The sequence below is a fragment of the Morone saxatilis genome, unplaced genomic scaffold (genome assembly GCF_004916995.1).
Source record: "Morone saxatilis isolate NCDOM2014 unplaced genomic scaffold, NCSU_SB_2.0 Contig23, whole genome shotgun sequence".
Classification (NCBI taxonomy): Eukaryota; Metazoa; Chordata; class Actinopteri; family Moronidae; genus Morone; species Morone saxatilis.
This window is the reverse complement of record NW_023339796.1, coordinates 16,549,875-16,561,614: the sequence shown is the minus strand read 5'-3', so window position 1 is coordinate 16,561,614 and position 11,740 is coordinate 16,549,875. Positions and strand designations below refer to the sequence as shown.

General features: G+C 41.7%; 2 protein-coding genes across 2 annotated transcripts in view; one reads left to right on the top strand and one right to left on the bottom strand.

The window, feature by feature from the left end:
* Nucleotides 1-944: 944 nt before the first annotated feature.
* glmna (glomulin, FKBP associated protein a) lies at nt 945-6,990 on the bottom strand. Its single transcript, XM_035670414.1, has 19 exons — nt 6,898-6,990; nt 6,477-6,555; nt 5,932-6,057; nt 5,733-5,846; nt 5,475-5,583; nt 5,090-5,378; nt 4,869-4,968; nt 4,459-4,640; nt 4,253-4,306; nt 3,969-3,999; nt 3,604-3,693; nt 3,440-3,481; nt 3,202-3,275; nt 3,030-3,114; nt 2,758-2,867; nt 2,175-2,238; nt 1,839-1,974; nt 1,445-1,515; nt 945-1,345 (listed from the first exon to the last, which is right to left on the bottom strand). Exons 2-19 carry the CDS (start codon nt 6,513-6,515, stop codon nt 1,256-1,258), a joined length of 1,806 nt encoding a protein of 601 aa, XP_035526307.1. The 5' UTR covers nt 6,516-6,555; nt 6,898-6,990; the 3' UTR covers nt 945-1,255.
* rpap2 (RNA polymerase II associated protein 2) overlaps nt 6,983-11,740 on the top strand; it is a 9,345-nt gene continuing 4,587 nt past the window's right edge. The window contains exons 1-10 of the mRNA XM_035670413.1: nt 6,983-7,083; nt 7,233-7,281; nt 7,483-7,597; nt 8,153-8,251; nt 8,371-8,436; nt 8,552-8,640; nt 8,739-8,774; nt 8,891-10,004; nt 10,132-10,238; nt 10,678-10,758. Of these exons, the coding sequence (XP_035526306.1) occupies nt 7,038-7,083; nt 7,233-7,281; nt 7,483-7,597; nt 8,153-8,251; nt 8,371-8,436; nt 8,552-8,640; nt 8,739-8,774; nt 8,891-10,004; nt 10,132-10,238; nt 10,678-10,758 (1,802 nt within the window). The 5' untranslated portion in view covers nt 6,983-7,037. The remainder of the gene's footprint in view (nt 7,084-7,232; nt 7,282-7,482; nt 7,598-8,152; nt 8,252-8,370; nt 8,437-8,551; nt 8,641-8,738; nt 8,775-8,890; nt 10,005-10,131; nt 10,239-10,677; nt 10,759-11,740) is intronic.

The following is an 11,740-nucleotide window of genomic DNA, read 5'->3' as shown; positions in this document are numbered from 1 at the left end:
GCTGTTGTGTCAATGATTGGACAGTTTTACAGTAATTTAAAATGAACCATCTACAAGCTGTCTGCCTGATCTCCTCTGAGTTACTTACAGCTGTGCAGTCTGGTTATGTTGCTTTTTTTACCTGAAAGACCAAAAGAGAAAAATACAAAAGTGTATTCTGTCTTATAGTTCCAAAAACACCTTGTTTCTTCTGTATTAATTGGTTGTTTTGGTCAAAAGGGAACAGTCTGTGTCGTTTACTGTTGTCCCTACTGCCATGACACCATATTACTGCTGTATTATTCCTGAGGCATGAAGGTGCATATGAATTCCATCTGTGTTTTATGAATGTGAGTATAAACGTGATGTCTGTTTCAGCTGTTGTAATTTATAACACTTTACAATGTTTGCCTCACTCTACTTTGGATTTTCTAATAAAGGGAAAAATGAAGCAAACCGTGTAGTCTTACATATACTCAGCATTATACATCACAAAATACGATCTTTTATACAGGGTTACATTCATTTACATTTGGATTTTGTAAAATCAAATTTATGAACTGAATTTTATTTCTTTAACAGTAGATCAAATATAGTTGTAAAATCATTGAAAAATATATTTTGTGTGTGTGAGGTCAACAGCCAACAATGGGCAGTGGTTCAGGAGCGTCTAAAGTGTACTGACAGTAAAAATAACATTAATCATTTAACACTAATGAAACAAATTACTCTTGCAGTTGAGATTTTTATCACTTTCTGCTAATAGCTTGGTACTTGTTAGTTAGGTGTGATGTTAGTAAATGGATTCATTAATTTAAAATACACTTTAACAATGAATCTATAATCTAATTAAACTGGAGGAAAATTACAGGTTCCATATCCAGAATTTACCAAACCACAACTTAATGGTTTTTACCACAAATATAAAATATCACAATTATTAGAATAAACAGTATAGCACCTTATTTTCCCTGTGTACAAAAGTTTGAAATTTATTACAGAAGTAATACAAACTTCACAGCCGTCATTTATGTTTACACTGTATGCGACATTTTAAAGTTACACTTAATTCAAATTACGCAGCAGACATGGAAACATGAAAAAACAACACGAACAGTGCATGATTTGTTAACTATTTTAAAGAATGCATCCACAACTGATGCGGCTTGTTCTTTAAACAATCCACATCAACAGTTCCAACAGTTGAAGGCTTTGTTTTTGTTTGCTAGGTCCTGAGACGACGAGGATCTCTGGCAGCAGAACTGGTGGGCTCCGTCTAAAGAGTCTCCTTCACCTCGGTGAGTTCCTCTATTCGCACCAACACGCTCTCGATCATGTCAAACGTGTGCAGGGCTGAGTGCAGAGCCTGAAAGGACACATTCACATTCAACCAGGTGCTGCTCTTCGTCACACTCAAGTGCTACTGGATTGTCACATGAAATCAAACTATGAAACAGTCGCTGACCTGAATCTGCGACTCCGATGTCATGTTCGGCAGCTTCTCGTCACCAACCGACACGGAAAGCACAGACTCCTCTGTGGAAAACACATTCACGCTGTCAGAACGCTATTGTACCTGTAAAACTAATTATCAGAAGGTTTTTATTTTTATTTATCACAACAAATACATGAGAATGAAACCAGATTTATTACCAAATATGTGGCATTCATATTTTTCTCCTGCTTATGTTTTTGTGCAAATTCTCACATTTTTTAAATACTTTTATGGACTTTTCCCAGTCGTCTGTAGGAACGCCAAAAAGGTTTTCTATCTTTGCAGAAAAGTTAGTGAGAGCTTTGAGAAAGGTGGAGGTGAAATAGACCTGAGGGTCAGGGCTAAAAGCAGCGTTGGCGCTGACCTTTGGTCTTGCTCCTCTTGGTCTCCATGGTGTTGTGGAGCTCCCTCTCGTAGTGAGCTCTCGACATGTTTACTCCAACACGTAGCGGCTTTATGAACGCATCTTCTATTTTATACAACTCAGTCCAGATTCCTGTCTGGAAGAACAGCAGCAGAGAATCACGAAATCACGAGTTCAGTTAACTCTTGAAATCAGAAATAATGTGTATAATAATGTTTAGGCGTCTTTCTGACCACTTGGGATAATGGCAGGTAACTTAATAGATAAATTAAACTATCATTTGCCGTCACTGATTTTGGTCTTTTGGCTGGAAGGAACCAACGCTGTAAAACTCACCTGGTTCTCTGTCACTTTGTCTCTGATGATGAGATAACGCAGCAGGTTCAGAGACTCCATAACTCTGTTTAGAAAGACACAAAAAGACGTTGGAACGAATACCTTGACAAAACAATCTTGACTTACTTACTCGTAATACAATTGAAAGCTTTAGAAAAAGCTTGTAAATGCACCTTAACAATGGGGAAATAAGGCTATTTCTATTTTAGTTTTACTGTAATGTTTTAAGTGTGAGAGGAAACATATATAATATAACATAAATCATCCATTTAAGGGAAAACATGTTTAACTCCAAAATAAAAGGCAGGGTTTTAGTACTATTTCATTCTCTCCTCAGGTGAAACACTGCAGATACAGCGAATTACTTTGTAACACGCAGAGAACTTAAAACATTGAAAATGGACGTCCCCAGCAACGTCAACAGTGTTTACACAGCTTCCAAATGTTTTTTGGAAACTTTTTAAGTGTTTCCACACAGTTTTAGCAACTAAAGCTGGTATAAAAGCCCTCAGTCTGTACTGAGCAAAGCATGTAGAGCTTGTGAGACTATAAAATCGAGGAATGGGGTTTTCTGTGTCCTGACCTGTCCAGGTACTGCAGGAGGTCGGTCTCTGGGCCGTCTGGCAGAGTGAGAACCTTACGCAGCAAAGGCAGCAGGTGAACTCCCTCGAACCAGGTGTTACTGTTACCTGGCTGAGGACAGAAAGAGACAAACACAGACTTTGATTTTTAGAGTTTGAATTACAGCCCGCACTCTGCACAGACACTGTCATTTAGCTCTCACTTACTGTGTCAAAAACCTGTGAAAAATGGCAGAGCAAACAGCACACCATGAAATTTAAAATGCCATCTCACCCGCAGGGCAAAGTCGATCTGATTCTTGATGTTTTTGATGACGTAGCCTTCGACCCCTGAGTGATTACTTGTTTTCAGCATGTACCTGAAACAAGACAAAGTCAATATAGGAGAGGGCGGAACAGAAAGAGACATTTCTGACTACTTTCAAGAAGAAAAAGCTGGAGCTCACTGGAAAAAATTGTACTTGGCTTCAGTGTCAAACTTATCAACGCTCAGCTGGAACACCTTTAATCCTCTGGTTCTCTGTGGACAAAGAAGCAAATGTCTAAGTATATCTATTTTGAAAAATAAGTCCATGTAGACAATAAAAGATGCAAATTAAAGGCATGTAAATTTAATTTCAAAGCTAAAATAAAATTGACAAAAAGGTCCAGGTTGCTGAATTACCTATTAATGTGAAGACTTACCAAATCATGCCTTGAACATATCGTCATGACCTTCACTAAGTTCTGCAGACAAACGTTGAAATCAGTGACTGAGCCCGGCATAAATACACATCAGTAAAGCTTCACACTGTGAGACAGTGCACAGCAGAGTAAAATCTGAGGTTTGTATGAGGAACTGCGCTCACCTGAGGGACTTGGAGGAAGGTTTTGATCTCCAGCAGATCTGCAGGCAGACTGCCATCCTCCGCCCGCACCAGACTCTTCTCATACAGCTCCTGTGTGACGGTAAACACACATACGTCAAAGGAAAAGTGACATTCAACTACTTCTGAGGACCCGCAGTCAAAGCAAGGATCTAAACCAGGTTTATGAGCCACTGTGCTTCAAACAAGGAAGTTTTCATGAGGCGGACTATAAAAGCTATAAAATAAACCGGTTCATTTTACTAGTCAGTTCTTCATAACAGCTGGAAAATGTATGTTCTCTTTGGGGCCTTTATCACCTGAGAAAACCACAATACAAATACTGAAGTACTTCCAGTTTGACTCACCAGTCCTTTCTGGATCCTGGACTCCTCAGTTCTGTCAATAAAATGATTTAGAAATAATTAATGAGGGGTTCAGCGGCAATACACAACTCACCAAACAACAATATGCTTTCAGTGGACAACGTATCAGTGCTCTTTTCTTTCATTTAAAAGTCTTTATAAAATTGTATCCAACATAAATGACATGGTATATCAGATGCAATGTTTGTGAAACTGTGCCTTTATATTTGCTGTTTTCTTAAAGCCAACTGAGAGAGACTGGACATAATATGGTGTCTTGTATTTACCTGGACAAGAGGAGGCAAATGTGCTCCATATTACACCGAAGAGAGAACACAGGACTGTAAACAGAGGGAGAGTCAGCAGAATTAACAACTTATTTAAATCCTGAATATTATTTTAATCATCAGTTTTCCTCAGTGCTAATTTCTAGCCACATTTGAAGAAACTCATATAGCATATCAGAGTCTTGGAAATTTTCCCCCCATCTTACCTGAAAACACTGGGGAATGTGTCTGCGGCCAGGTGGTGGACAAACACCAGGTGAGCCAGGCAGGCCAAAGACTCTTTAGGATAACGCACCTCCTCCTCCAGAAAGCCTGGAACCTGTTTCCTCCTCAGCAGAGGCTGGAACACGAGACCGGGGAGGGGCTCTCCGATAGCACTGAGGGTGTTCTGTACAAAACACACACATGGAAACAGACTCAGGTTTTTAGATCCAGTCCGACATCAACTGATTGTGTAATGATGAAGTGAAAAGGTTGAAAACATTTGGTAAGAATAGTAAATGGTAGTTCAAACAACCACACTGACATATAACTGTGGAAACCAGTCAAATCTCTACATTTACATTAGTTACAGGACAGCGTTAACTATTTCCAGAATATTATGGTGAATTAATACCAAAATCTCGGTGGCAAAATTCCTGAGGGGAGACACAGCCAGAGTGTCCGGATCCTTGAGTTGTACCTCCAACAGAGGGTGACTCAGAGTCTTCATACAGCTGCAGAACAGAAGAACCAGATGAGTCGACCTTTTTATTTTACCAATACGTAATGTGACACAGCATGTAGATATTTTAAATGCAATTCTGACGTAAAAACCTTTTTAAATGTGTCACTCACAACTTCAGCAGCTCTGTCCGCAGCTCGTCCTCTTTAGCCCTGTCCTGGTCACCCGCCATCTTGTTTGCGTTATCATTTTGGGGCTGACTGTTCAGGTTGTGTTGCCTGGCCTCATGGACAAAGGGTCTGACAAAGTCTGTCAGATCGGTGCAGCAGCGACAAAACGAGAAGACGTCATCCTCCTCCTGCTCCTTGGTGTGAGGTACAGGCAGTTTGGCCACCTGGTCCAGCACAGAGGACAGGCTCATGCCCAACGACGACGCCTTGCGGCTGCCCAGGCACAGCAGAACTGAGAGGAAGACACAAACGACAGAGGAAGTGGAACAATGGAAATGGTTATGTTTGAGCTGACATGTGATTACAAGTTTAAATAAATGTTCTTTACCTTTCTGTAGAGGGTTCAACAGCAGATGGAGGCTCTCTGCTATGGTTTCAGGGTCATCCTGCTCCAGCTGCTCCAACAGGCCAATCAGCAGCTCTTTGGGTCTGCAGGTCTGGAAAAACAAATACGACCCTTAATAGAACAATTTCATCCGAACACTGCGAGATTTATCAGTGGATCATATTAAATATGAACTAATGTGTTATATCAAACCCTGTGATCAACACTGTGTGACATTAACTGTCGAGCCGATGAACAGACCTTTATCAGGTGGTTGAAAACGGCCAGGCAGTGAGAAAGGTTCTTGTCTTCTTTCTTCAGCAGAACCTGAATCAGGGGAGGCAGCAGGTTCCAACCCATAGATCTCACTATGTCCTACAGAGAGAGGGATAGAGGGGTTGACAGAGCGTTATGAACACGTCTACATGTTGAAAACAATGGTCAGCTTTGAGCAACGTACCTGATTCTTTTCATCCAGGACAATACTGAGGACCTGTGCGCTGTTTCCCTCCTCGATGCAGGTTCGCCCAGCGATCGTGAAGACGTCATAATCCTCGGTGGTGTAGCTGTCATTAGGGAGGGCTTGCTGTGTAGAAGAGAGACAAAGAAAGGGTTGATAAGAGGGGGAATATAAAAATGCATGTTTCCAGTTTCTCAATGTGAGAATTTGCTGCTTTTATTTCAGTGTAAATTTAATACATTTGAGGTTTTTGACTGCTGGTTGGACATAAACAAAATGACAGATCTGGAAAGCTGTGACCGGCAATTTTCTGACATTACATCCTGTATTTTTTGGGTCGGCTGAGGGCAGTGGTGTCAAAGCGCAGCTGAAACAGAGGGGCATAAATAAATAAATAAAGAGCTACCACTATACTGCTCACTGTATTAATTCAGATTACTTGTACCAAATAAATCAAAGGGAGAACCCAGACATGAGGGCGAAAGGTGGAAGCAATGGGTGCATGTAAAGGGGTTGAACCTCCTCCGGTCCCCTGAAGCACTCACACATCTCTGGACCACATCACTGAGCTGCTCCAGAGCCATCCCTGCTGTCTTCAGGTGGGTTGATCTTCACACAGGGGTCCTCCAAAACAAACAGGAGACTTCAGCTCACAACAATGCACAGCACACTACTCGATAATAAAGCGGTTCATAGTTGAACAGCTAAGTGGCTTCACTTGAGTTTATTATGGTTTATGAGTCGGGACACCCGCGTTATGTTAGAGAGAGTCAGATGAGCCTGTGGACAGTAGAAAGTGGACAGTCTGCTATAAACAGAGACTACAATGAATGCTAGCGTGTGTTTAAGAGTTAGCTTTTAGCTGTTAGACTTAAAGACAATAATGTTCTTGTTCCGTCAAAACAGCTATGAACACCAGTAATACATAACAACCATACACAGGACAACACAAAGGTAGGCACCCACCTCAGCTAACTACATGTCCCAAAACAACCCGGTAGAAAGCACCACGCGACCGGCGGCTGTGCTAACGGCGGGATTTTTGTCCGTATGGGCTCGCCGTAGAAAGAAATACGTCATCGGTCAAAGTTGAAAAGAGAAACATCATGGAGACACAGGAGAGACGAAGGACCGCTAAAACACCTAAAACAGGTTCGTTTCCATGAATGAATTTGCTCTTTAACATCAAAATGATATGTGTACTTCCTAACAGATGTCAGAGAAGAGTTTAAAGAGGTGCTACACCAGTGTGTGTCTGCTCACACTGTTAACACTGAACCATGTTGTTGTCTGTGTGTCAGGTGGCAAACGAGTCAAAGCACTGACTGCTGAAGAAGAAGAAGCAAGAAGGTGAGAGAGGACATCTTTTTACTGGATGCTACAGTTGTTTCAATACTCATGTCTGTCTAACACTAATACTTATCAAAGGTTGCAGTTTGGTTGTTGAATATTTCTCACTTCAGTCCATTTTCTCGAGATAATGAAGTAGTAATACATGTCAACAAGTAGCAACACTTCTTCAAACGTGTGTGCTGCTGTGTCCTGTGTCAGGAGAGAGGTTGTGAAGGAGAAGTTGAGGGAGAAGTTGGATCTGGAGACAAGAGCTGCGAAGGTGGTGGAGCGTCTGCTGGAGGACTGCGTGGCTGAAGACTTCCTGGTTGACTGTGTATGTATCATCTGAGATCGCCTCTGCAGCAGAGCAACATCAGCCTCCGCTCACAGCGCACGCCTAAATTGTCTAACATAAGCGAGACATCTTCTAGACATGGCACAAGGTTTGGGATTGTCCATGGATTGCAGTCAGACTACAGGCTGGTCCTGGTCCTGGTCCTGGTCCTGTGTTTGTACCACCGCGTTGCCCCTCTAACACAAATTCTGTCTTTTCATTCACAATACAAATCCATCCTGAATTAGCCGTTTCCAATGTTGATCTACATTTTAAATGCTCATAACAGTGATAAGTTCCGACAGGTGATGCTTCAACAACATTTTATATTTAAATTCCACCTTCTCTCACCTCCTTTTTTTTGAGACACTGTAAAGTGGACTATTTCTAATCAGCAACCCATCAAATACTGATAATTTACTCAGTGACAGGCAGAGAAATATTTGTTTAGTTAGGATGGAATCGTCACATTTGCTGTTTTTACTGTTTAGGTTCAGATTTGAGTTGAGTAGTTGCTGTGGTGGACAACATGTTTTCTGTCTCTTCTCTTCACAGGCAAGGTTCATAAATCTTGCTAATTACAAAGATGCCATAGAGGAGCGATTCATTGCTAAAATGTGTGGTTATCCCATATGTCCAAATAAACTGGACAAGGTAAGACCCTTTATATCTGTCTTTACAATCCTATGCACATGATAAATGTCCTTGAGTCTCATATTTTATGCTTCTAACCTGTTTTTCTCAAGACTGAATGCTACTGTTCATTTTTATAGATCCCGACTCAACGGTATAAGATTTCTACTAAGACCAATAAGGTTTATGACATCACTGAGCGTAAGGTAAGTGCTGCTCTGTGTGGATTAAAAAGATAAATGTTTTAAACATTAGCACATTTATTCTTGAAGAAACAGCCTGAAAACCGATTATTTCTGTGTCCCTCTTACTTGTGATTAGTGTTTTTGTAGTAACTTCTGCTACAAAGCCTCCAAAGAGTTTGAGCTACAAATATCGAATACACCTCTTTGGCTCAGGCAGTATGAGAGGTATGTGTACTGTTCAGTCTGTTCTGAGTCACAACTATGAACTGATTATTGAATATGATAATTTTCTACATATTAAGACTGTGTTTTTCTTTTGTCAGCCCCCCAGAAATTAAATTGATGAAGAGAGGAGATGGGTATGTACTAGCTTAAGCGTTTATATTCCATTCAATATTTCTAAATGTTTGATGTTCTAAGTATAATATAGGTTTTATGGTGAATAGACTAATTCAGTGTAACCATGTGCATCCAGTGGAAGGTTTGGTGAGGAGGTGATGCTGTCTGAGAGGCGTCTCTTGGAAAAGGACATCGAGGACCCGCTGGCTGCTCAATGCGAGGACCCTAAAAGCTCTCTGCAGCGCTCTGCCGCAGCCGACCTCAGCCACAGTGACAGCAGCGACGTCGAACAGGAGCAGGACTTCGTCTCCAGCGTGGTCACCCAGCGACAGGGACCCAGGGTGCACTGGGGCGACCTTCCTAAACGTACAGATGAAGACAAGAGCGGCGAGCGAGGGAAGACAGCGAGGAGAAAGAAACAGAAGAGAGAGGGAGATGATGATGAGGAGGTTGGATGTCGGGACGAAGTGAAGGAGGGAGAAATGGGAGAAGATGAGAATAGACAGGATTCACCTTTATATAAAACAGAAGTCAGAACTGACAGTGAAAACCCCAAACAGCTGCACTCATTAAACTCTAAACCTAATGGGAGGCCAGAGGAGAAAGGCTTACCTGAGGAACCCAGTGTGGAAGAGGCTACAGCTAAACTGAATTTGTGCAGTTTATCTGCGACAGTCTCTCACACTGCTCCCCTACAAGCAGATCTACTCACCTCTGCACCTTGTAAAGACTCAAACTCCTCAACAGAAGGCAAACAGCTCCCTCCTTCAACTCCGACCAGCCACAACACAGCAGCGACCAGCCAGCCAGACCTCAACATCACCCAGGTGGGTATGAGCAAGAGAGGCGCAGCGGGGCTACGAGATCTACTGAAGAACCACACTGCTGGAGCCAAACCCGAATCCATCCGGCTGAACCTCCTCGAGTGCCTGAGGAGAACGTTAAAGGACTGGAGCACTGACGAGACCCTGAAGTTCCTGTACGGCGCTGGCCATTCACAAGTCTCTCCTTTCGCTGATGTTAAAGAAGAAAAAGAGGAGGAAGAGGAAGAGCTGGATGAAGACGACCTTGATGATGAGGTGACCGATGGCGAGGATGTAGGAGGGGTTAACGCTGGGGTGCAGAAGAGAGCGTCTGCTGCAGCTCCAGACTACGAAACGCTGCGGAAGGAGGGCCAGCAGCTGGAGCTAAGAGTCAAGGAGTTTTATAAGGGGACCTGGATTCTGCCTGCGGAGCTGAATGGAGACGAGGTGAGTGGAGGAGGGATTGGAGGACCAAGAGAAAAGAGAGGACTTGTTTTAAGAGTCAATGGCCATTATATTGAAATTATGATGTCCTGAGGTTTGCTCTCCAACATCTGGTTTGTTTCCCCACCAGGTGACGGTCCAGGACCAGAGCACAAAGGACCCAGTTCTGCCGCTTGTGGACTCTCACGCTCAGCACCTCATCCAGAAACGAATCACAGTGGAGAAGCTCACCGGCTGGTATGTGTGTGTCTCTAAATATCTTAGCATATGTTTAATGTGTTTCATTTTGTGGACACCTACCTACATGTATATCCAAAAACCTTTTATCACTTCATTTATGTGCTTTTTCAACTGTGAACATACCTCATATTTGTATCTTTGATACTAGATTCAAACTGGCCACAGTTTATTAGATATTATGTGCTTCTTAACACGTGTGGGCAAAGTGTTAATGAAGCTGCTCCTGGAAGTGTCATTCTTTTCCTTTGATGCTCCCAGTTACAGGATTATGTTTTGGTTTTATAAACGCTACACAGACAAACTTAAATTCACTTGCTCAGTATTTATTTAATATTGTATTATATTTATAGCTACCCTATTATTATAAATGTATTGACAGTTAAAATGACACCTTTCTGTTGTCTCTTTGTCCCTCATATTTTTTCTCTGTGTGCAGTCTCAGAAACATTGTTGGTCCTCTGCGTCTCGCTATGAGTGACGTCTCCACTGACCTGAACAACCTGGTCAGAACATTCAGGTCAGTGCAGCACACACACAGATACACACTCGTCTCTGCAGGCCCGCTTGCATAAAGATGCACAGTTACACACACATACACACAGTTTCTTTGTTTGGTCTGATCATTTTAGCATGCTGACATGGTCTAAAACGTGTCACTAAACTGTGCTTTTTTTACTGTATTTTTTACCTGCCTTTTTTAATGTCTCGGGAAGGCAAAAAGCACTGTTGGTGGGGCATTGTGGTTTACGCATCAATGCATTTAAAGGCACAGTACTAGAGTCAGTGACTACACCTGATTTCTGCATGTAACAGAATGAGAGTATCCTGCTTTACTGCCGCTGCATGTCTGCAGTGTGTAGAGACATACACAGCAACGTTATAATTACAGGTTGGTAAGGTAAACCCCAGTATTGTGTGTGCTTTCTTGGGATCTATGGAGCTATCTGTGGATGCTGTAATGTTCTTATCATGTATGTAGGCTTTATTCTTTATTCTACTTAACCTCATGCTTCAGTGAGAGGTACATATTTCATCAGAGTACTGTTGTTTTTTTTTCTAGGTTGGTTAAAGAGAAAACCAACACATCTGTTGTCCTGTGTGATCTGTAAACCCTCTGCTAGCAATAACAACTAAAACATACAACTAATCTTCTTGAGAACACTGCAATATTCAAAATGAAAGTAGAGTGTTAAACTTGTAATTAGCAAATGGATTTTATTTAAATTCCATGACACTGTGGAAAGATTTGATGAAGAACTTTGGTGCCCCCTAAAGGTCGGCATGTAACATGACAACATTAGTTTTACTGACTGTGTGTGACCCTTTTCACAGCAGACATTTTGAGATGTCATAGCAGGAAAAACACAATTAAAGTTAATAACATTAGTTATGGATACCAGTATATTCTGTTTACTGTATACCTTGATATTGTAACAGAGCCAACATTAACGTGATTAATGACACTTTTTCGTGATTTTGACATGTCAAAATGTCTTCTG